The following is a 23,233-nucleotide window of genomic DNA, read 5'->3' as shown; positions in this document are numbered from 1 at the left end:
TGCACAAGCGCATGGGGGGGGGGGGCATTCCACATTGCATCTTTAGGAGCTGAAACGTGAATTAAGTTTTCCTTCCCTCTGCAGCACAAGAGGCTGACTACTTTCCAACATTCTGTTTCTTCTCCCTAAAAGGCTTCTTTCAAGGCTTTAACTTGTTTTTGAGTTTACAGGTTGAATAGTTTCACTACTATAGAGGTATACAAACTGCTCACATACAAAAACCTCCAAGTCCTTTATTAATGTTTTCAGGATGTATGTGGTACATACAATTAACATTACACCAGCTACGGGAAGTCCTCTGTTGCAAGAGGTACTTCAAAACAAGTATCCCAGAGCACCAACATAGACACACACACACACACACACACACACACACAGAGACACTACAAAAACTTTGAAATGATTTCCCCCCCACTTTTTTTCCTTTTTTTTTTTTTTAATTTGACAGCTAGGACTTCTGAGCCATTGGAGATTCCGAGCGTGGCAGATCTCCTAGTGCAGTGGCACTGGTTTAAGAAGGCTACTTCAGACACTGGAAGGTCAGAAGAACAAAAACTGAATGGGGTAACTGAAAGCGGTGCCATTTTCAGTGCTTTGAAGCATGGCTGCTGTCTGGGTCAATACCTGTATGTCAGCTTCCTGGTGTCCCCTGCAGAATCTTCCCCTGCCTTACAGGTGTATACACACCTCGTGTACATTTACCCCTAAGCTGCAGAACAGAAGGAGAGCACTGTCCACCACACATCGCATCACTAGATCCAATTAGTAGGCACTGACACATCAGGAGGGTTAAACAAATGGGAGTGGAAAGACTTTAAAAAGGGATGAGCCTGAGAGAAATCTTTGTTCATTATGACAGATCAGTGACAACCCCTTCAGGTCACCAGGCTTCACATGTCCATCTGTTGCCATCTGTTCCCTAAACTCATCCTTTTTATTCAGATGCTCTGCTTAAAAATAAACCCAAACTACAAAAAGGTTCAACTCCATTCTGTACACGTTCTCCATTTCCAGAGTCATTATTCTGGCTTTACACCTTCTCCTTTCGCTTTAATTTGGATACTTTCTTGACAGTTCCATTCTTGTTTAGAAGCTTCAAAACACGATCCTTGTGATCCAAGACCTTTAGCATGGAGTCTCGAGCCTCATTGATTTGATCCATCACAAGTTTACACCTCTGCATATTCCCCTGAAATGAAACACTGTCGTCATTAACAGCAGACCGTCTAGTCTAAGCAGCCACTGCGCCTTTTCGTAATACCACTTGTAACTGATGACACTGGAAAGAAACACGGGAAGTGTACCCATGTGATTTTTTTTTTTTTTTAAAGCCAGCTTTAGCTCTTACTAATTGCAGTAGGATGTTCTGTAACTAAGGGTAAAGCAATTCTGCTGGGTTGAGAGGCCACAGGAACCTACCTGTATCAGTTCATTGATTCGATGCAAGTCATCATCGGTCGCTGCCTTTTTCTTAGGAATGAGTCCCTCCTGCAGGGCAGTCAGTCTCTCATACACATCATGCTCCAGGTTCGTCTAAAAGACATTAGCACTTCATGAGAAGGTTCACCGCTAGGCCAGAAAACATTCGCCCGCATTAAGAAAGCTACACAGAGAAGATGATAATCTGTTCCTTTCTCAGCTGCTCATGTTAGTAATTCAGAAGATGGAGCCTCTGACATAAGAGTGTGGCACTATCATTCTTACTAACAACCTATTTACAGGATTGCTCCACTTCTGAACAAACATGGACCCTAGCCAGAACTGTTTCCCCTATTTCTCACAATACTATTCCAGGAATGCAGAGGTTTTGGGGAGTTTGGTGCTAGAATGCAGAGCACCTACCTCACCCCCAACCTGAAACAGAAGCATCCAGGAATGTGGATCAGTGCTGCCTCCTCAGATCAGCCGCACCATCCCAAACAGACGCTTCTTCAGACCTGTGCATCAGCAGGAGGGAGTTGCCAATTTTGATCATCTGTACAAAATACATCAGCTCTTATGTCTGGATCAAAACCAACACTCTAAGTTTCCAAGCCACTTACGCCACATTCCTGAGAAAGGGGGAAGCACGTCCCACTCCCTTTGGGCACTACACACCAGCTCCTTTATGGTATCCCAATGTCAGATGACCATGTACTGAGTTTGTAAAAACATCCTCCTGCCTTACGCAACTCCGTGTTCCCCCATGTCGTAGGAAGCTGGCAAGCCCCATTCACCTACCAGCTGTAGTAGCTGTGCCGCACAGAGATGGACCTTCCACCCTTGTGCACGACAGGACACACCCTTCTGACTGGCAATCTCCTGCAGCATAGCCTTCTTCTCTTCTGTCACCGGGAAATACAAAGATGTGTTATTCAAATTTCAGGAGTTCGCCAGGCCTCTCTTCTCAAACAAAAACAGTAACCCAAATCTGGCTCTCCATACATCTTAATAAAGGAGAGCGAGCAAAGTTTTGATTTGGATCGGAAAATAGCTGCCCATCTGCCATGTACCTGACTGTTGCTCTCGCTTATTAACAGGTTATCTGTATTTCCAGAAAAATTGTATCCTGTTCCTCACCCCACTTAAAAAAAAAGTAGTGCTCAGTGTTTCAACACCCTGCCTGAAAAAGTAAAGGGTCCACCCTTTACCACTGAAATACAGATCTACTCCCTCCTTGATGGGTTTTTACAACTGCGCAAATACAATCTGCTTAAAAAAAAAATCCAAGATATTAGCTAAAAAGCCTAAAAAACAGTATCTGATCTCTATTTTCCTCATATTAGGAAAAAAAATCTTCTTTGAAAGCCCATTTGTTAGTTGAGAAGACTAGTTACGCTAAATCCAGAATGTTTTTGATTAAACTGGCAAGTTTGTTAGGTAGTAAGAAAATCAGAAAACTAAACTGTAGCATATCACCGTAGGATGATATCACTTAAGGATTACTTTCTTTAGTAAGTTTCTATCACTGTACGTAAGTACATTTCTCAATAACCATAGGATTTTTTCTTTTTACAAAATTATATCTAATTCTACGTAGTGTCCTTCCCTTCTTTTCTCCTTTATCTTGAGAGCAGAAGAGATTTAGGCAACATCTAGCTAACAACAGTCATTAGCTCACTTTATCAACCCTTGTTTTCCCCAATTGCAATCAAAACCTTTTTGTGGGATTGCTTATCAACACCAGCTAGCTAAGAATGCTCTTAAGACACTGTTACCAGATCCGCTGAAGCGGCTCATCCTGGATGAATGAAACTGTCAAACTACAAGCAGCAGACTGACCTTTTACCCGGACATCACTGTATCGCTGAAAGTGGTGGTAAGCGGCTTTCCAAGGATTGCGATAATGCCGGAGCAACGTGATAGGCGGCCTTGGACGCACAGGGACGTATCTGACACCTTCTTCATCTAGAAAAGGATCCAGGGAGAAATGTATTATTATCATCATTAAGTAGGTGAAAGTAGGAGATCAGCATGACACAGTAACTCCAGCAGAAGATCGGGAAGCACTACCTCATACAAAATGATGCATTATATATCAAGAAAGGTTATTTTCCCCCAACATCACTACACAGAAAGTGCCGAGAAGCGCATACTTGGACTCTGTATTATTTCTATTTTCAAAGCAGGAGAATGACAGAGCACCTCCTCTGAGAAACAAAAGGAAGCAAAAATACAGACGTTTGAATAGGAAAAAAGACATTAGAGATTATATTACCTATATACTCCTTTGGAGGAGACTTGCGCTTCTCTGCCTTCACCAGCAAACTTTTGGCAGTGGATTTCTCATCATCAGTGCTGTTTGTTTCCATCATGTCCCCTTCCTCTGTGGAGATGACGTGCTGCTGCTTACGGGGTTTCTTCCTCGGGGAGGCACCAGGTGGCAAATCACTTGGAGGCATTGAAAGGTTGTTGGCCAGCAACGCCAAAGATGGAGACACAGTACTTGTAGTCAAAGGAGGGACTGCTGAGAGGAAGGAAAGAGGAAGAAAACCCAAACTGTCAGTAGTGCAAAGGTAACACACTGGCATTGTTTGAACACTACCTCCAACAGCAGTTGCTGTTTCAGCACATTGTGAGGAGCATGAACTCCACTGTATGTGCACTGCAGCTCCATGTGTGTAGAAGGCCAGACATTAAGCCAGCAGCAACTGCTAGGACAAGCCTATACCCTACGATCTTTAGTGTCTCATGTACAAGAGCATAAAGAACGACAGCAGAGACAATTGTCCCTCAGTTCCTTCATATTCAAAGCTTATGTTAGCTGAATGCTACAAAAAGGAATCCATGCTAACAGCTGTCTTGCGTTACTGTAAAAAAAGGTATCTTTGTGCGCCAGCACAGATCACGGTCAATAGCAAGGAAGTCCCTTTCCTCTTCATAATGTAAGTAGAGAGTGACATGCAATCAAATCGGGACTGCAGTACTCCTTGCAAGAGTCTACTTGTACTGCCAAGCCAACAGCACCATGTCAGTAGGTCACTGCACTAATCAACACACTCTGAAGCTGGGCGGCGCAGCGGCAGGTAGCTTATGGGGACACTCCTTGACATTCAGAAGGGAAAGCTCTATCAGCCATGACTAAGGCTGCCACAGAAAGCTTCTGGGATAGGATCTCTCGACAATTTGGCATAGCCACAACTGACAGTAAAAGACAAAAGAACACTGAAGAGCCTAGCGCTATCTGCCTGTGCTCCAGAGACATCTGTAGCAAGCAGCTTCTTCCATCACAGAACAACACACAGCTTTAAGGAGAGTGACGAAACCAACAGCTACAACAGAACTCTGATACCACATAACCCATGAATGTGGGATGCATTTGTATCATTTTGCCACTGTATAGTGCCTGACCTGAGATCCATAAGAATCTGAATTTTACTGATCATACCATCTGAAAGCAGCTATGGCCAAGCCGGATAAGTAAGGCAATATAATGAATATTTTAAAAAGTTCTAGAGAAAAATATCCATGAATCACAGGAGGGCCCTATGAAGTCCTACTCTGGTCACTAACATACAAGAAAGGCCCTTGGACCTGAACAGTAGGATTTGTGAGAAAACTGAAATTAACTGTACTGATTCATGATATATTGGTACCGCTGCTGAGCATGTGCCTTTTAAGCATGGAATTCACACCGACTCTTTGGAGTTGGATCATTTGAACATGAACACAGCAGTCATAGTAACAAGTGATTTCATGGGAGATTAGGCAGAAGGAAAAGAAGAACTTTATGAGTAATAAGGCATATGGGAACCCTCTGACTGGTAGTCTGTGCTACCTGAAAGAGAAGCAATTTCATTTTCAGGATGGAGGTGTTGAAATCCTCCTAATTTCTACGCTGTCTCAACAACAAAAGAAACAACCTGATGATTAACAACCACCTACCAGATACTGGTCGCATTATGTCCATAGGCTCCACTTCCTCTTTGATCTTTATCTCTGGTACCGCAGGACCCAGCACTGCTGACAGGGCACCGCTCATGGTTGATGGAGGAGCGGGTGCTGCCACAATTGCGGTAGAAGCTGGCGGAGCGGCCGGGACAGCTCCTGGAATGGTGGACAGAGCTGCTGCAGGCTGCGAAGTGGGACTGGCTGCTGCGATGATTGTTGGAATGGCAGAGGGGGGTTGCTGGGAGGTGGGGGGGACCGCAATGGTGGGCTGCTCGCCGCCTTGATTAGACACTGCCTCCATAGACACAGTGACTGGAGTGGCCATGGACACATGAATTTCAGGTTTTGGCTTGGCACTGTAACATCAAAAAAGCAAAACAAACTGAAGTTAACTGCATTTCAGTCACAACCACCTAGCACAAAGTGAATGAGCCAAGCTCAATTCAGACTATCCAGTTTTTCCTGCACCTGCAAGTAACACCTGGCTCAGTAACGTGTTTAACAACAGGAGAAGGTGTCATCTCAATTACATTTCCTCTTCCACTCCCTTTCTAATCCTCTGTGTTTATTATAGATGCTATTTTCTTCCACTCACTGTAACAAGCAAATCTCATGACTAATTCCAGGTAACTTCAAAATACTTGTAAAAGGGTCAAGACAGTTTCACAATGCAGACAAGAGGAACTTTTACCCAAAGCTGTACTGCCCCCCATCCTCTGTTTGCAAGAGCTCCCACTGTGGCTAGTAGTTATAAAACAATAAATTGTAAAGCCATTGAAATCAATTGAAGCAGGGTAGAAATTCCGTTTACCTTTCTTCAGCATTAATTTCCAAGTACTATAGAAAAAAAAGTTTTGAGGCCTATCCTTTACAAGAGCACAGTATTTTTTGTTTGTTTCTATGAAAGCTCATAACCACATCTTCTAAAAGGCTACTGCCTCAGCTTCACAGCAGCAGAACTAGTCAAGTCTGTTCAAAGTTGTCACGCTGACAAATTCAAAATAGATTAAGTTTCCCAAAAGAAAGGAAAACGATCCAATAGCTAAAGAATACAAAGCAAACGAATATAATGAAACTATTACGATGCACTTGGTTGTTTCCTAAAGTCTTACCCAGCAGGCCTTGGTGACCCAGATGTGCTTCGCATAGTACTCTCGACACGCGTGCTAGCTACTTCAGGTGGCTGAGGTGGAATTAAGCTTTTCCGGACTGCCAGCCTGTAAGAGACAGACAGATCTAAGATTCCCACCTCCCTGATGCAAAGACAAATACCACTGAGAGCAAAGGAATTGACCCTCTCTTGCCCAAACCAGGACAGGAGTTACAGCTGTATCACTGCACTCTGTCTTCAGTATAACTGATTTGCTACAGAAGAGTCTCATTTTACTTTTCAAATTAGATGTTATGTTTTATTTTCTTTAAAGATAAAAGATTAGTTGCTCTGGCCTAGTCTCACCCCCATTTAGGCCAGTCAGACTTTCATCTGACTTTCATCCTGCCAGTCAGAGCATCTTACTGAGACTGCCAGGCTCCAACAGTGGACGAAGGGAAGTCTGGCCATGCCACTGTCCTCCACTGCTTTTTCAAGACTGAGCAAATCATCTGGAACTAAACAGTGCTCAGACAGGCATCTGCTTTGTTTAGTTGGACTAGGCTGTGTCAAAGCCTGACTCCAAGACCTCAAGCCCTGAATGTGGATGTTAGGCAGCACAGGGCTGAATACAGAAAAGTATTTGAGAGACCATTCAGTCTCCTGTGGGGCTGGAAGTCAAATTGTTGTCCAAAATAATTAACCTCTCAAATGGAAACAATCTTTAGTGATCTGCCTCTGCTTCTTTAATTTTTTGTTTCAGTTTTACAGGATGCAGCTTCTCTGCCTTAAAAAAGGTTTCCACCCAAATAAAAAAATAGGCAATTTTAGTCTCAAAGGACACATCAGTTCCAAATGTTTTCATTTGTTAGCTGGGAGGGAATGCATTGTTAATTCTAAAGCTGTCTCTTGCCTCTTTATTCAGGCATTTAAAATCAGACAGATGACATAAAATATTTTAAGAGTTTAAGTTACTCCCTCCCTTTTTCCTAATCAAATTTCACAGCAGGGTACTAATCCTGTCCTTTCTACTCATCCACATATTCTTTCAAGAAAAGCACTGAAGACAAAGCACTGAATTCCAATTTTAGTAGATTATGAACTCTCTGTTTTTATTACACTAAGCAAGAAAGCCTCAAATCCACTTTCCCTCAAAAGGTCACTCTCAAGAGCTAGGAGGCAAACTGTCCTTCTTCTCATTTTATTACTGACAGTAAGAAAAACATATATCCTGCCCTGGGGGAGGAAAAGAAGCGTGTTTGACAGATCAGCAGGTTACTCACGACCACTGCTGACTGAATAATCTGCTAGAACTTTTCTTATCTCCACTGAAATGATCCCATTTAGCTGGGCTAAATTGCACGGAAGTGTCATTCACATGTCATCTTCAATTCTACTCACCCATCTGTGGTTGGTTTCTTCCGGAGGATGCTTGGGCGCGGGGAAGAGCCCTGGGCTGGCGCGCTGGCACTGGCACTCTGGCTATGGGTTTGCACAACTGTAGTTGCTGCAGAAGCCGTGTTGAATGTGTTGCTAATAGGATTGGCTACAATGGTGGCTCCATCTGCCAAGACTACTGCTGGGAAGGATGGACATTGACACAGCAAAGAGAAGAAGAGATACAGAGAGGAAAAAGTAGCAGTTACTTAAGGAAATTTGATGACAAAGCAGGTGTTTGCAGAGTACATGTTGTCCATGCTCCCCTTGACTCCATCAATCTTTAACTGCGGTGCTTTCAGACTATTTTGTAAGCAACACCTTTGCTACAAGCAATCTAATCACTGAACCTTCTGCAGGGAAGATGGAAACTACCTCCTCCTGCCTAACAACTGCTGCTAGGGAAATAATCTTTTCCAGAAGAAATGGAAAACACAGAAATCACTAGGGAGATCACCAACACAACTGGGTCAACAGAAGAACACTCCTGGTAGAGTCTACGTGGCAATACATGCCATTTATAAGTAAGCACCATCAGCTGTGTTTATGTTCTAACCTTCTGCCAAAGCCTGTTTGGCCAACTAACTGATGCAGAGCATTTAGACAGTCAGGAAGTCGCCACACAATAAGGCTGCCAGCTTTGCAACGGCATATTCTCTTGGTTGCCATACCCCATTTCTTCAGTAAGTTGTTGGGGTTTCATCAGACCAATCATTTTTAATGAAAGATGGTTTCTATCACAGTCCAGGATCAGGTTACCAGCTGCTGAAGCTACCTGGCCATATTTTAATTGCTACTGAGATCTAATGCGTAGCTGGAACAGTTTGGAGAACATCATTTACTTGTAAATTACTTTTCCCACGAGGCCTTACTGAAGAGAATTGTTTAAGCTCAGGCACTACCAGTCTCTTCCACTGTAGTAACCCATTCAAGGCTACCCACACACTCCACCCGGTACACTTAAAAAAAAATAAATTAAGAAATAAGTAAAAAAATATTTGCTGGGAGAATATGCATATCAATGTATTTAGTGTCCACTACTAGACCACAAGATCATTAATCAAAGAAAAAAAATAAGCCAAATTTGCAGGACAGAAGTTCAGTTGCGCTGACTAGGTACAAAACATGGACTGTGGTGGTTGCTCTTACCTGAAGTCTTGGTGTCAGCTTGTGGCTGCTGAGCACCGATTGGTGCTGGCTGCAGCCCCTGCGTGCCAATTGGTGCAGCAGGGTGGAGTCCTTGCGTCCCAATTGGCGCTGGCTGAATGCCCTGGGCACTGATTGGTGCTGGCTGGATCCCCTGCGCACTGATGGGTGCCGGCTGGATGCCCTGGATGTGACGGGCATGAGACGCATCCACGGTCATCAGCTGCATGGGGTTGAGGTGGACGGTGGAGGCCACTCCCACGCCAGTCTGAGCCGTGATGGCCGAGTTGGGCGCCTGGGCTGAAACTGGGAGCAGCAACACAGACACCTCGTCACGCCTACCCAGTGGGTCGCCTCAGTTCCCCCTAGCACCTCTCACTCAAATATTTACTTGCAAAGGCTATTTTGCTTTGAAAAATTAATTTGCCAGCCTGCTTGTTGCAGTAGTAAATTTGAGAGTGGAGAGACCAGATTGTCTGCCAGAAGAATGAAACATTACTGTTTATTTCCATTCCATTTTCTATTTCAAATTGCAACAAGAGAGAAAAAATCAAGTTCAAATCCACTTTTGGTTAGACTCAAATTATATTTCTGTACCCAGCTTCCAGTCTCAGAAAGCTGTGCGCTATTTTTTCTCAGTATCTTATTTTACAATGCTTGTAAGTACCAACACTTCGCATTTTCCCTGCTTAAAAAAAATAAAAAAATCAGAAGCCTAAGCCATTTCTTTTCAAGAGACAGTCTTTCCACAGAGCTTATCACTGCATCAATTAAAAAACACCAAACCTTTGACTGTACAAAACCAAGCAGAGACTCAAGTGTAAGTACCTTAAAACAGGCCTTACTTCCTTATCCCCCTTCCCCAGCCACATAGTCATAAAAACCATTTTCCTTAGCACAAGTGGACAAACTGTTCTGAAGTTGAGTATAATCTTATCTGACTCAGAATAGGCCTTGCAATTATAGGCTGGATCCCACAGCTAAAATGAACACGAAATCCTTTTGTGGCAGAACGATGTCCCCAATGAAGCACCTGTTAAATCCATTTATTTGAATTTACAGCTCTGAGCAATTGCGATTTCATCTTTTCAGATCTACTATACGGCATATTAAACTTTTCCCAGGCAGCGTCTAACAATGCTGTGAGACTGCCTGCAGTTCCTGGGTCTCCAGATTTCCAGTCTGTACAGAACAGTACCACTATTTCTGCAGCCATACACAGAATGCAAGTGCGGACTTGCCAACAATGGACTTGCTTACTAACAATGGAGAGCCCTCTCATCGCAGAACAAGCTGTTTTTCTCATTGTCACAGGATTTCGATCAAGTTCTTGTGCTGACAAGACACTCTGAAAACAGCTGTCAAACCCCAGAAATCCGGCACTAGGTCCCTGAAAATGGCTTCTGTATAAAGTATGGCACATTCATTCTCTCAGTGGACCAGCTTATGTGAAACACTCCTGTTGCACAACTTTCTATCCAACAAAATCCTTTTGGGAGACTATATAAACACAACCAGCATTTGGAAAGCCAAAGCCAACATTCTTCCCCAAAATTCCATGTTAACACTCCTTATCTCAATGATCTTTTTAAAAGTCTCCTCTGCACTTTTACCTAAGCCCTCAACTGGCTGTGCTCAGCACAGCTGCATATCCCTCCTGATACCCTGAATTGTCTGCTTTGAGTTGTCACCAGTTATTGCCATAATTAGTACCTTCAACTGACGGTTCAAATCAATTTAACAAGCAAAACGTCTCTGTCAATGAGCTCCTGCTGAAGAAACTACATTTGATTTCTTAAAAATTAGCATTAGCCTACCACCACCCCAATACGCTACCAAAACTGAAACTCCTGATAGTCTGCAATCACGTTCTATCAGGGGCTCTACCACTCCTCACCCACAGCTGCCAACACCAAGTAGCAGCACTCACCTGCATGTTCTCCTTTAAAGCCTTCAGACAAAGTGCTGAAGGAAGGTACAAAAGAAGCTCACCTGCCCCTTTTGCAAGTCACTTAATTATCCTGAAGCCCACCTCAAATCCTGACATGACATAGTTAAGACTTCCAACTTGGAAATTCAAATGACAGAAAGAACAGGCCCCCAGTAACTCAATTCTCTGTGCATACTTTCCCGTTCAGCAAATGGGCTTTGCCACCTCCAAGTCCTTCCAAATTCCCTCTATACTGCTCAGGGGTAACATGCTGGCAGCAGACACAGATGTTCCATGAAAATCCAAATCGTGCTTATTCCTAGGATTTGGACTGTGGAGATTATCACATTAGAGAGAATAGTCCTAAACCACTCAGTTTTACCTAAAAGCGCTCCAAATTCTGTCACAGAATGACATAAGTTTGGGTTGGCTATGTGGGCTCGCATTACACATGATTTTTTGACTGTCTGCAAATTACTGCAACAGTTCAAACACATTAATTGCTCCATTCTTTTAAATAGAACACTAATGCAAAAGTGTGCAATACAGCTTATTTTTTCCATTTTCGGTTCAGGTTTCTCTCTCTAACTGTACACTCATGTGGAAAGAGATTAAAATGGTCTTGTCAGAACACCAGGGAATGAAGATGTGTCAAAGAGCTGGTTTGGTTTGGAGGAGTTGAACTGTTTTGATTTGTAGAATCAGAAAACTGTTACTTACAGAGATGCAAACCGTTAGGTATCAAATGTGAAACTCCTGAGAAAACCGTTATTAGCTGTGTTTAGTACCTCTGAAGTAGTTCAATGCCCCTTGCCCATGAGTCTTCCCCTCAGCCAGCAAGTCAAAGACTTTTTGTGACAAATTGTCAGAATCAAGCATAGAAGCCTCTTAGCTTCTCCCATCGCTGAAGCTCATACACGAGCTAACAACTGAACAAAGCGCCAAAGTCAGCTTGCGCCAAAGCTTGTCTTACCTGGATACTGGCGAATGGTGGAAACTGAGCTGGTGATAGGGGTATAGGTGTGCGCAGTCAGAGGATAGGCAGAGGGTGGGTATGTTGGTAAGAAATACTGGAACTGGACAGGCACCGACTGCCTACAGGCATCAAAGAGAGCAAGTATTATACACACCATTTCAACAGCTCATCTTCAACCCCTGCCTTTGGGCCGCTCCCTGAGTTTTGTAATCTCAACTGTCATAAGCTATCAAGTGTCTCAACTATCATGATTAATTCAAAACTACCAAACCACCCGCATCCCAGCTTTTTAAAACACATTATTTCCAGCATATCAGAACCTAGAAAAGCAGCAAGGCACTGAAACCCTACTCACACATACTCTCATTCATAAAGCTGTTATTTCCCCACCTGTTGTCATTTCTGGTTTCCATTGCTACTGGGTTCGGAGATGCCCGGTGACTAGAGAGGGGTATGAGATTACTCCTCTCTGCTGTGTAATCAGACTGGATCCGGGGAGAAGTATGCGTGATTTGCTGAGGAACCACTTTAGCTGCATAAAGACAAATATGTAATCAGTTAACAGTCCAAGTAAAAGTCGGTAGACGCTGCAAAGGCAAGATTAATTCTCCTGGCAAAACCCCCAATACTACTCCCTGCCCTCTGCCAAATAAAAGAACCCACCCCATCCCCAGACAATTTCCTATCCACAGTGGTGACAGGTTTCCTCAATAGGAAGAAATAACAAGGGAAATGAAGCTTTTTTCATCAATTTGTACCAGAATAGACGGACATTATAAATGCACATATAAGTTATACTTGCTAACAGATTAAGTTACTCCAGTGCTCAAATGAATTTTTTTTTTCTTAGGATCAGCCCGTTCCTTTCTGCTGTCAAGGACTTATTTATCCAAGTTTTCAAAGCAGAACTTGACAGAGACCAAGGGAAATGAGATCAAGGCAGAAAAGTATACATAGACAGAGGCCAAGAAAAGAAAGAAAACACCTACAAAAGCTTTACAGGAAACACTGAGGTATTGAGTTACAACTTCACTCCTTGGAAATTTATGGCAGGGAAAGATATGACAAGATTTCAAAAGAACAAGAAGGAGGTCAGCAGGAAAACAGAGATGCACAGAAAGAAACTTATACAGTTCTGTAGGAAACATCTCAGGCAGATTCCACATCTAGGCAAGTAAGTTTCTCACCTTTAGACCTTATTGTTTTACCCCACACACTAACCAAACTCGACTAGGCTACACCTAACGCCTCAAGAAGCACAGGAAGGAACTTACAAAATCAACTATGAAAGCCATATTCTATTACCAAGCAGTTACAACTTCTAGTATAGACAATGCAGGTTCTGAAATGCCAAAAGGCCCAAGTTCATCTAAAAATTCAATTGAGTAAGTTAATGAGCCATTTTATTATTTAGTCCTCCTAGAACATCTATTTCTTCCTGGTATTAAAAAAGGTATGCCACTGTAGACCTGTTAATTGGTTTCTCCCAGCTTGAACTGATTTTCTTCCCCTCCTTAATTTGCTAATATGCACAAACACTACTAGTATAAACAGAAAATTGAAGCATCAGTTACACACTTTTCTTAAAACTGAAATCACTCACCAACTGGGATGTTTGAGGTCGTGACAGCTGTAGCATGGGAAGAATGGGAGGGCATTGTCATGGTGACAATGGTGCTTGTAGGCGCTTGGGTGTGAGACACAGAACCTAAAGAAAAAAAAAACATACAAGATCTTTCTATGGAGCCCTACCACACCAGTGTATCTATATCCAAATAAAGAGGGCAAAACCCCCAACCCAGACAACCTCCCTGAAGAACTCAGCAATTTCTCTCCTGAAGTCTGCTCATGCACTTCCAAATGCAGTCTTTACCATAAATAAAGAATTCCTCATAAGTAATCAGGTCCCGTCTTCAAGGAGGAAAAACAACAGAAAACCCAACAAAAAACACACCCCACATGTCTCCCACAACAGCGTTATGAATACTCACCAGCTGTGGTTGCTGAAGCAATCGTATTTGTTGCCAAAATAGGTGCCACTGTTGCTGCTGCCACTGGAGTACCAGTACTGAAAATGGTTTTCTATGAAAAGAAAAGAAAACCTTCAAGTTAAAAGACCAGTATATTTAAAATATTTACTTAGTATGCAATCATGCTGCATTGACTGTGAAGAACATGAATTTCTAACCGAATACTAACTCTTTTCCCAAATTTAATCTTAGCGCTCAAGATAGAAACGAAAGAGATGTCTAGAAGAAGCAAGAGGGTTTTTTTTTTTTCCTCCTTCTTGCAGTTTACCTGAGCCATGGTGTGGAGCTGTGGCTTCTGTGTTCCTATAGCTGGGTGAGACGGTAGTGTAATCCGAGTAGCTGTATCCCTTGGCTGTGCAGGCCGCTGAATACTAATAGCTGCGGAAGGCGGGTGCTGCTGGATAGACAGGGTGGGTCGACTGGAGAGAAAGAAAAATAGTTATGAAGATGACCACATGGATACTAAATATGAAAGATAAGATGCAGGGACACACATCAGACTTTGGCCTCTTTCTTTTTGAAAGCAGCACTGCTATCAAATATATGGTCCAGTTTCTTATGCTGCTTTAACTACACTGTTCTGTCCTCATCTTCCGTAAGTGCCCAACTAGGAGGGCAGACTTATCAATGACGTGTGTCAGTTAATAAAAAAGACTTTCTGTCAGGGATGCTTTTCAATGTTCGTGTGTTATTTTTTTCACTGTGTCTTCATAAAAAAGATGGGCTGAATTAGCCACAAGTTCCTGCAACAGAAACTCTGCTTTCCAGGAAGCAGGAGATCACAACTGATTCATTAAGCTCTTTCTTTCTCGGAAGACAGAGCAACAGTTCATGTTTGTAGTAATTTTTATTCACAGAACTGAAAGCATTTGCACTGTGCAGGCATTACTGGTTTTGTATTACATCATCCCACATCTAGAGTATTACCAGCTCTGGATGATTAACACGTGTGTTTCCCTTTCTTGCAGCCTCTGTAAAGTCAGAGCACTGTAGATTTCAAAGCATCTTTACCTGAGGGTTGAGTCTGTAGCATGTGCTGCTGTTGTAGTTATAACAGGGGACTGAGCTCTTGTGGCTGAGACCGTTGCCACCACAGCCGGAGGAATAGTGCTTGAAGTTGTCACGGGAGGACGAGACTATAAAAATGTGTCGAGAAGAGACAAATTCAGAAGAGAAATTCTGCTATTTAGACAATGGCTTCGAATTACTTGGCTAAAACTGCTTTTTTCTAGATCTTATCATTAAGTTTTGGCATTCCAAGACATTTCCAGTCTTTCTGACTTGATCTGCAGGCTCCTAAGCAGATCTGTCCTGGTTTTCAAAGCATGTATGTCATAGGAATCAGTAACCAAAGTTAACAAGACTGGATCCCTGGAAGGTCTTTAGGAAAAAAACCCAAAGGTCAGGTCCCTTCTGAATGAAAAGAAACCCTGATCCAAGCATATACAGGAAGTCAAAGGTGACTGCATTGGGATGCTAACTGAAAGCACAAAGTAAAGATATTTAACCCTTTATCCTAACATTGAACACTAGTACTATTGTATGGAGACAATATCTACAATCTTTTCCTTATATGTGTATATAAGCTGAGATACACAGAAGCATATTAAAATGAGATTTTTTTTTTTATTCTACGTCAATATATATTTTTAAGAATAAATTAACATAAGCATATCATATCAGACCTTTCAGACTTTAAAACTTGAGTGTATCTAAACTAAATCCTCTTCCCAGTTTCTAAGTACTTTGGAGACAGTTAAAAACCCAATTTCTGGCACCAAGTCTATGAAGGAAATAAAACTAATGCAGCTATTTCACTACTTGCTATTAGAAACTGGTACCCAAGAAACAGAACTGGACGAGAGCTAGCAGTAGCCTCAGCCCAGTAACTACACAGTTACAAGTAAGTGCCAGGAAGAATTTGGAGCCGGCGGTCAGAGTTCTGCAGAGCTGCCTGGCTGCTACCTGCCTGGATTGGCTGATGAATGATGTGCTGAACGGCTGGCTGAGCTGTAGCTGCATTTGGCAACTGCGAAGCTGGTCTCAGGACTGTCGTTACTTTAGAACTGGACATCACTGCAGCAGCCGCTGCACCTGGGAAACAAACCAAGTGCGTTAAAATACCGTGCACCCAGATGACTCCGTTATGACCGCAGAGCCAGACTCTGATCTTAGCTGGTATGTATTTCAGTTTGAATGTATTTCACATGTATGTCAGTTCAGGTGATGTTGGTTTAAAAGTAAGGCTTGCGACAAATATACATAAGGTTCACAAAACTATGTGGGGAAGGGTAGGTATTATTTTAAATAAATTGGCTTTATTAATACTTCTGATTCCCCTACAATAACCTTACATTGCAAACCCAATCTTTTTCTATTCCAAGGTATGGAAGTCAGTAGAAATAATTCAAACAGTTTGATCACTGGGCTAATGTGTAAATAAGTCACCTGATACCAACACGAAGAAAAACAAAACAAAAAAACCCCAACCAACTTTTAAAGCTACAACAGCATAGGATTTTGGTTAATTTGTCTACTGTTGGCTGTCTCCTGATCAAAAGAAATTGCTGTCAAAGTCAAATAGCCTTGAAATCATTTGATGGACTAGACTGCATAGCTTCTGTAGATGTCCCTAATTGAAATTATTACCTTGAAAGTAAGCTGAGAGAATAAAAGCAGGAAGGGAAAAAAAAGCAAACAAGCATTAAGTGACAATACAAAGTCTGTGGCAGCTGAGCCACAAGATTCAAGTCAACAAAACTACATTTTACTTCACCTAGAAATAAAGCTGCACAGTCCTTCCACCTACTCTAGTAAAAGATTAGATCTTTACTCATGTCAACTTCTTTTTCTTGAGTGATCAAATAACATCAAATAGGAAAAGAAATAAAAATATAAATGGTACTTTGAATTCAAATCAGTTTAAAGTTGAACTGGAAACTTAACCCATAAGCTTTTTGAAAGTAGAACTGCAGTCAGAAACCAGACAGACTGTATTGAGCACAGGGCTTCTTTTAAGGGGCTGATCTCCTGTTTTGTAAGCCATAGCAACCAAAATCCTGGGAGACAAGAGACTGTAGTTTGCACCAGCATTTAACTCAAGGGTAAATGCAAATGCACACAATAGGCTATGTTATCATGCACAAAAATGCACAAGTGATCCTGTGACAAGTGGGTACAAGAATATGCCTCACAACTGCTCAGATGCCACTGTCATAGGTGAACAACGCTTGCTACCAAGAACCTACATGACGTTTTGCAGGACAGGTCAGTCTATACCAGTGTATATTTTGCCTTGAAAGTGTTCCCTGTTCTAACAGCACAGAACTAGAATAACAGACGTGCTGGTATCTGCCAGCATTTTAAACACTGTTGCACAGTCCTCACCTAAATGGCTGAAGGCAACATAATGCTTAAAAGGCCAGCAGACACCTATTATGCTAGCAGTTTTAACAGCTGAAGTATTAGCTGTGTTAGCAGCGAGGAGAATTTTTAGAGGTGAAGGTTAGATGCACCTCCCCTGAGAGGCTGTGAACAGAAGGCAGAGATAGCACAGCTAGATCTTTACCTCGGGGTAGGTGAGAAGCTCCAATGTGTAGCGGAGGCCCAGGAGCACTGCTTCTGATGATAGACATCTGCACATTGGTAGCCATGATATGATGCAAGTTACTGGGATGCCCCTGCAGAGTTAAAGAAATAGCAAAACCCAAAATAAACCATCAGCTGTGTTGACAAGAATTAATGGCCACATGTGCTGGTTTTGGCTGGGGTAGAGTTAATTTTCTTCGTAGTAGCTGGTATGGGGCTATGTTTTGCATTTGTGCTGGAAACAGTGCTGATAACACAGGGGTGTTGTAGTTACTGCTGAGCAGTGCTTACACAGAGTCAAGGCCTTTTCTGCCTCTCACCCCACCCCACCAGCGGGGAGGCTGGGGATGCACAAGAAGCTGGGAAGGGACACAGCCAGGACAGCTGACCCCAACTGGCCAATGGGCTATGCCATATCATACAACATCATGCTCAACATGTAAAGCTGGGGGAAGAAGGAAGGGAGGGATGTTCAGAGTGATGGCGTTTGTCTTCCCAAGTAACCATTACGCATGATGGAGCTCTGCTTTCCTGGAGATGGCTGAACACCTGCCTGCCGATGGGAAGTTTTGCTTTGCTTTGCTCGTGCGTGCGTGGCTTTTGCTTTACTATTAAACTGTCTTTATCTCAACCCATGAGTTTTCTCACTTTTACTCTTCTGATTCTCTCCACCTTCCCACTGCGGGGGAAGTGAGCGAGCAGCTGTGTGGTGCTCAGTTGTTGCTGGGGTTAAACCACGGCACCCCACTAACAGCATTACCATATCCAAGTCCCAAAGACAGAGAAGAGATACTTGGTAGAAATACTTGGTGTACAAAGGTTGCATGCTTTACAAGTTGAGTGCAGAAAGAGGCACGTATTTCTACAGGATAAAGTTACAGAACCTGCTAACATTGTGTGTGGAAAATGCAAACATTTATCTATTTCATTGATCTATTTTTCTGGTTGGCACATGGGTGACAGTCAGTCAGCAGTCACCCACATATCAACCAGAGAGATGGCCCTCCTGCCATTAGTGACTTTTAAGGCATAGATTCATACCACCTCTCCAGTAAAGTCAAGAGAATAGCGGGAACCTGGCAAATGCTGCAACAAATTAATTCTATTTTCTAATAATTCTGGACTTCCCAAGGATATTAATAAAGCTAAAAATCCACTGAGACTGCTGCACATCCTTAGCCAGCCTAACTCAAATCCACCTAAAGGCACTTTACATCAAAACCCTGAGACATCAGAGGTTTAGTGATGAGTCTTCTGGCTAACTAGTTTCAAATCACAAGGACTGGCTCTGCAGTCAAAGTTACAGGGGAAAAAAAATTTCTAATTTCTCAAGTTTTGTCCCTAGTGGTTTAATAAGAATACAATGCACAGCCATGGACTGTTCACCAGTCTCTTCTGATCTGCTCACAGGAGAGCTAAAGAACACTGCAGTGATGAATCCCGCAGTTTGTCTACACTAGAAATTCTCCAAGTGATACTGAAACAGCAGGAGCTTTTAAGGAAAGACTCAGCTGCAAAGCAGCTTTTGGATATGGCTCTGCTATCACATCCTCACTGTGCTACATCAGTTGGAAGATTACAACAAATCAGCAGCTTTCTAAAGAGCTAGTAAATAACTGAGTCTGAGGTTTAATGCTCCAAGCAGAACCGATCCAACAACGAGTGGCCACTGAATGGGGAAGCCTGCTGCCTCTACCTTCCCTCCTGCTGCAAGAGCCCACCTCAGTTGTACCAATATTAGTATTGATCTGACCACGTAGTGAGCTGGAAAATTAAAAAACAAACAAACAAACAAAAAAACAAACCCAAAAAACCCCAGACCTGTTGCCCACTGATCGTTGCCACAGGAATTGTTGGAGCCTGTGGTATGTTGCTTTCCATGGTCACAGTAACTTGCCCAGGAACCTTTGTGGGAGCCGAGAGAGTAGAGGGTGGAGCAGGAGCAATGGGCCGGCTGGGCATGGTGGGCTTCAAGGGAGGCTACAAGAAATACAAAGACAGAAACGTTGGCAACTCCAAATGAGAGCTCAATGTTGAAGCAGAAATCATTTTTGGGGGTCAAAGCCTGGAGAGAAAGTCAGCTTTGCGCAAGGATAAGTATGGTTAAGTATTTGGAGAGGAAGGGTACTGGTCATTTAGAGCTATTCCATTTTCATTTGGGACAAAGAAAGGGCATATTTTGTACTGGAAATATGCAGCTTCTAACATACAGCATGAGTCACAAGTGGAATCTGTTAGGGCTATGGTATTCCCCTACAGACACCAGGCATCAACAGTTAATTTGATATTCTCATCCACTCCTGCAGGGAAAAGGGGAGATTTCAGAAACTGACTGAAATCACTCTTCTCTTAAGAGGAGATAAACAAAACCCACCCCCCTCAAAAATAATGCTGTGATACTATGAAGTCCTCAGTGTATGGTATGGAACAGCTAAACCCACAAGGCAGCGTACAGCGTGCAGAAGCACGCAAGGAAAGCTTAAGAAACAAAAGCAGGGAAGTTTTCCATGCAATTTATTTTTGCTCAACACTCTAACTTGTAATATAGATTGTATTTTTTCCCCCTATGAATCGTGAACCTCCTCATTACCTTCATAAGTCCATCTGAAAAGGAAAGTGGGACAGCTGGAGTCAAATGCGCTGGTGGTGCTGTCACTGTCACTGGGGCACCAGACTGGACAGGGTGGTGCTGCGTCAACATCTGAACCTGTGGATATGGCCGAACCACCACTGGTTCCTGCTTTTCTTCTCGAGGTTGTATAGAGCTGCCAGGGCCGATGTGCTCTCTGGGAGCAACTTCTGAGTCACGACTGGATTCATCGCTCACTAGTGAAAAAAAAGAAAAAGGGAACTCTGAAGAAAAAGGTAAAAAAGGTTAACAAGTTCACATTGGTCACCCACCAGGTCAGAGATGTGACGTCAGAAACAGTCTAAGTAAAAGAAATTCACCCTTACAATTAAACATATCCCAGTGATGAAAACCCTAGGAACTCTGGCACTGCTTCTGCCGGTTCCCCTCAGAACTGATGGGCCTTGTAATGCCAGGCAGCCTGGGGTCATCTCTGAGAAGTCCATCTAAACACCTTCTTCAAACAAAGACTGACTAATTTTTCTTTGAAGTGAAAAATACATCATTATCTAAGTAACTGCCATGAAGTCCCGCATCAAACAGGTAGTATTAGAAAGCCTTCATTTAATGCACTATGTATCTGAATATCAAGCTGAAAACCAAGCATAAACCCCCCTGACAGTGAAGTCGCTCCCCCCCAGTCACCTCTGGCAGCCTGCTGGAAACCTGTAACCTTGGCAGGGACAGCAGTAAGTGGAATCAGGGCTCCCACCCCATTTTCAGCTACGTGAAATGTTCACTCATCACTTGTGCTAAAAATTCGGAGAAGGTGAGCTGAGGGGCGCAGGCAGCTGAGCAAACACGCTCGCAAGGAGCAAAGGAACAGCTCTGCCCTGACGTCGCTTTTCAGTCAGCCAACTCAATTGATTTTCACGTTGTTCTTCCCGTTCGTGACCGAGGCAGCTTTCGGGCTGGCTGCCAGACGCCCGCGGGGCCGTCCCGCTCCTCCCGCCCAGCGCCCGCTGCCGCCCCGTCCTCCCACACCGCCGGGGACGGCGGGATCACTCCCTGCCGCTGGAGCCGGCGGCTGCCCGCGGGCTGCGGCCGCCGGCGGAGGGCGGGCGCGTCTCCCGGAGCCCGCTTACCTGTGGCGGCGGGGGCGATGAGCCCGCCGGAGCCGCTGGTGGGGATGGGCGGCGGCGCTGGTCCCAGGCCGGCGGGCGGCGCGCCCGAGCGGGGGAACTGCTGAGAGCTCATGTCCGCCTGCGGGCACCGCCGACCGTTACGTTGCGTCACAGCACGTCACGCTACCGGCGCGCCCCCCTCCCCCCCGCACCGCCACCGCCTCACGGGGGGCGACGACACCCCCCGCAGGCACCGCCCCCCGCTCCCGCCCCGCTCATTGGGCGCGGCGCTAGCGGCACTGCCAACCCTGCGCCAATGCGGCGCGCCCCCGCCACACCAGCCAATCCAGCGCAGGCCTCCCTGGCCAGTGAGGAGCAACCGTACTAATGACCTCAGGAGGCGGCGAGCCAATGGCGGGGAGGACGGCGCTGGCCAATGAGGGCCGGCCGTGCCGCCCGGCCCCGCCCTGCCCTGCCGTGCCGCCGTGAGGGGCCGCAGGGCCCGGATGTTCCCGGGAGCGCGGCGGCGCCCGGAGCCGCCCCTGCCCGCACCGAGCGTGGCCCGCAGCGCCCGGCACGGCCCGGCCCGGCCCTCCCCGGGCTGCTCTGCACTACCCTGCTCTGCCCTGCCCCCTTCCCGCCCCGGCCCCGGTCCCGCCGCCGCGCAGGGCCCCGCCTCTCTCCTCTCCTCTCCTCTCCTCTCCTCTCCTCTCCTCTCCTCTCCCTCAGCCGCTCGCACCGCTCTGCGGCGCTGCCGCCAGGCGCGGGCTCCTCCCCGCCGCCGCGCACTGAAGCGGCGGCCGCCGCCCCCCGCTCGCAGCCCTTCCCCGGAGCCACCCCCGGCCGCCGGAGCGAGGCGGCGCCGGCCGCGCTGCCTGCGGCGTTACCTGTGCCCGAGGCGCCCCGCGGCAGCCGTCGCTGAGCCGCCACCGCCGAGAACCGAGCTCCGCTTCCGCCGCCGTAGCTGCCCACGGCGGATTGGCCCCGGTCGGCCCCGCCCACCCCGGCGCCCCCCGCCCATTGGCCGCGGCGGCCCTCCCGCGAGGCCTGCTGGGAGATGTAGTCCGCGCGCACGTCCCGCCGGGCAAGTTTCTCGCGAGAGGCGGGGGGGCGGCGCCTCGCCCGGGCGCGCTATTGGCCGTAAGCCCTGGGGTTTCCTGGGAAACGCGCGGGGGGCGGGGCCATCTGCCGGCCACGCCCCCCCCGCGACGGCTGCCGGCGGGGCCCGCGCACCCCCGGCAGCCCCGGGCCCGCGGCGGCCCCCGCGTCCTTCACCGGGCCAGCCCCGTCCCCTCTCCCGCCCGTGGGCGCCGGTGCCGCAGGCAGAGCCGCTCTGCCCGGCCGCCCCTGCCCTGCCCGCGCCCCCTTCACCCTCGCGTTTCCCATTTCTGCCATTTCTCCCACCAGGGCGGCGCGGGCCCGAGCCGGCCCTGCGCAGGGGGCAGCGCGTGCTGCCAGCGCCACGGCGCAACACACGCGTGCGTGGAAATCATTCTGCCGGCGCGTCCCGGTGAGAGGTCTGCTTCTCGCCGCTTCTTTCTAAATTAAAGCATGTGAAGAAGCACCCTGAAGTCAGGGAGAGCGCAAGGCACTGAGAAAAAGCTGAGCAGATCGGGGCTGGCCCTCTGAGATGTAAAGTCTTGCTGGTGTGCGCCTGCTGCGTTCAGGGAAATGGGACTTTGTAAATAAACAGATTGCATCAATGAATACCTGACTCCAACACCCCTGTTGTCCCTGGCATAAATATTTGCAACTAACTGGGACAGAGGTGAAAAAAAACAAAAACAAAAAAACCCCCAAACCTTGGTAACAACGCACATTGCAACCCTGACACACCACCGGTCCAGGGCTGCCTCATGTTTGATTACGTGCACCTCGGAACACCGCTATTTTCCATGACGTTGTCATTTACGTCCTTATGTCTTGAGGCTCAGAGATGAAGTCAGACAGACAACCGTAATTTTCAGAGTTTT

At 45.6% G+C, this 23,233-nt stretch overlaps 1 protein-coding gene across 6 annotated transcripts; it reads right to left on the bottom strand.

Moving 5' to 3' along the window:
• Positions 1-213: 213 nt before the first annotated feature.
• On the bottom strand, positions 214-22,233 carry SAP130 (Sin3A associated protein 130). 6 transcript variants are annotated; one of them, XM_082320794.1, is made up of 21 exons: positions 22,148-22,233; positions 21,282-21,399; positions 20,158-20,393; positions 19,389-19,547; positions 17,548-17,659; positions 15,949-16,073; positions 14,991-15,115; positions 14,248-14,398; positions 13,941-14,031; positions 13,553-13,657; positions 12,340-12,481; positions 11,947-12,068; positions 9,047-9,349; positions 7,862-8,039; positions 6,483-6,587; positions 5,365-5,726; positions 3,698-3,943; positions 3,262-3,387; positions 2,221-2,324; positions 1,420-1,533; positions 214-1,189 (listed from the first exon to the last, which is right to left on the bottom strand). In XM_082320794.1, the coding sequence occupies exons 2-21, from the start codon at positions 21,391-21,393 to the stop codon at positions 1,031-1,033; spliced, it is 3,177 nt and encodes a 1,058-aa protein (XP_082176920.1). In that variant the 5' UTR covers positions 21,394-21,399; positions 22,148-22,233; the 3' UTR covers positions 214-1,030. The 6 variants fall into 6 exon arrangements, 5 of the variants coding, with proteins under 5 accessions (XP_082176920.1, XP_082176918.1, XP_082176921.1 ...); XM_082320792.1 differs by having other exon boundaries at positions 215-1,189; positions 3,698-3,946; XM_082320795.1 differs by having other exon boundaries at positions 216-1,189; positions 7,862-8,036.
• Between the last annotated feature and the right edge of the window lie 1,000 nt (positions 22,234-23,233).

The sequence above is a fragment of the Platalea leucorodia genome (genome assembly GCF_965183815.1).
Source record: "Platalea leucorodia genome assembly, chromosome: 8".
Classification (NCBI taxonomy): Eukaryota; Metazoa; Chordata; class Aves; order Pelecaniformes; family Threskiornithidae; genus Platalea; species Platalea leucorodia.
This window is presented reverse-complemented; position numbering and strand designations above follow the sequence as displayed.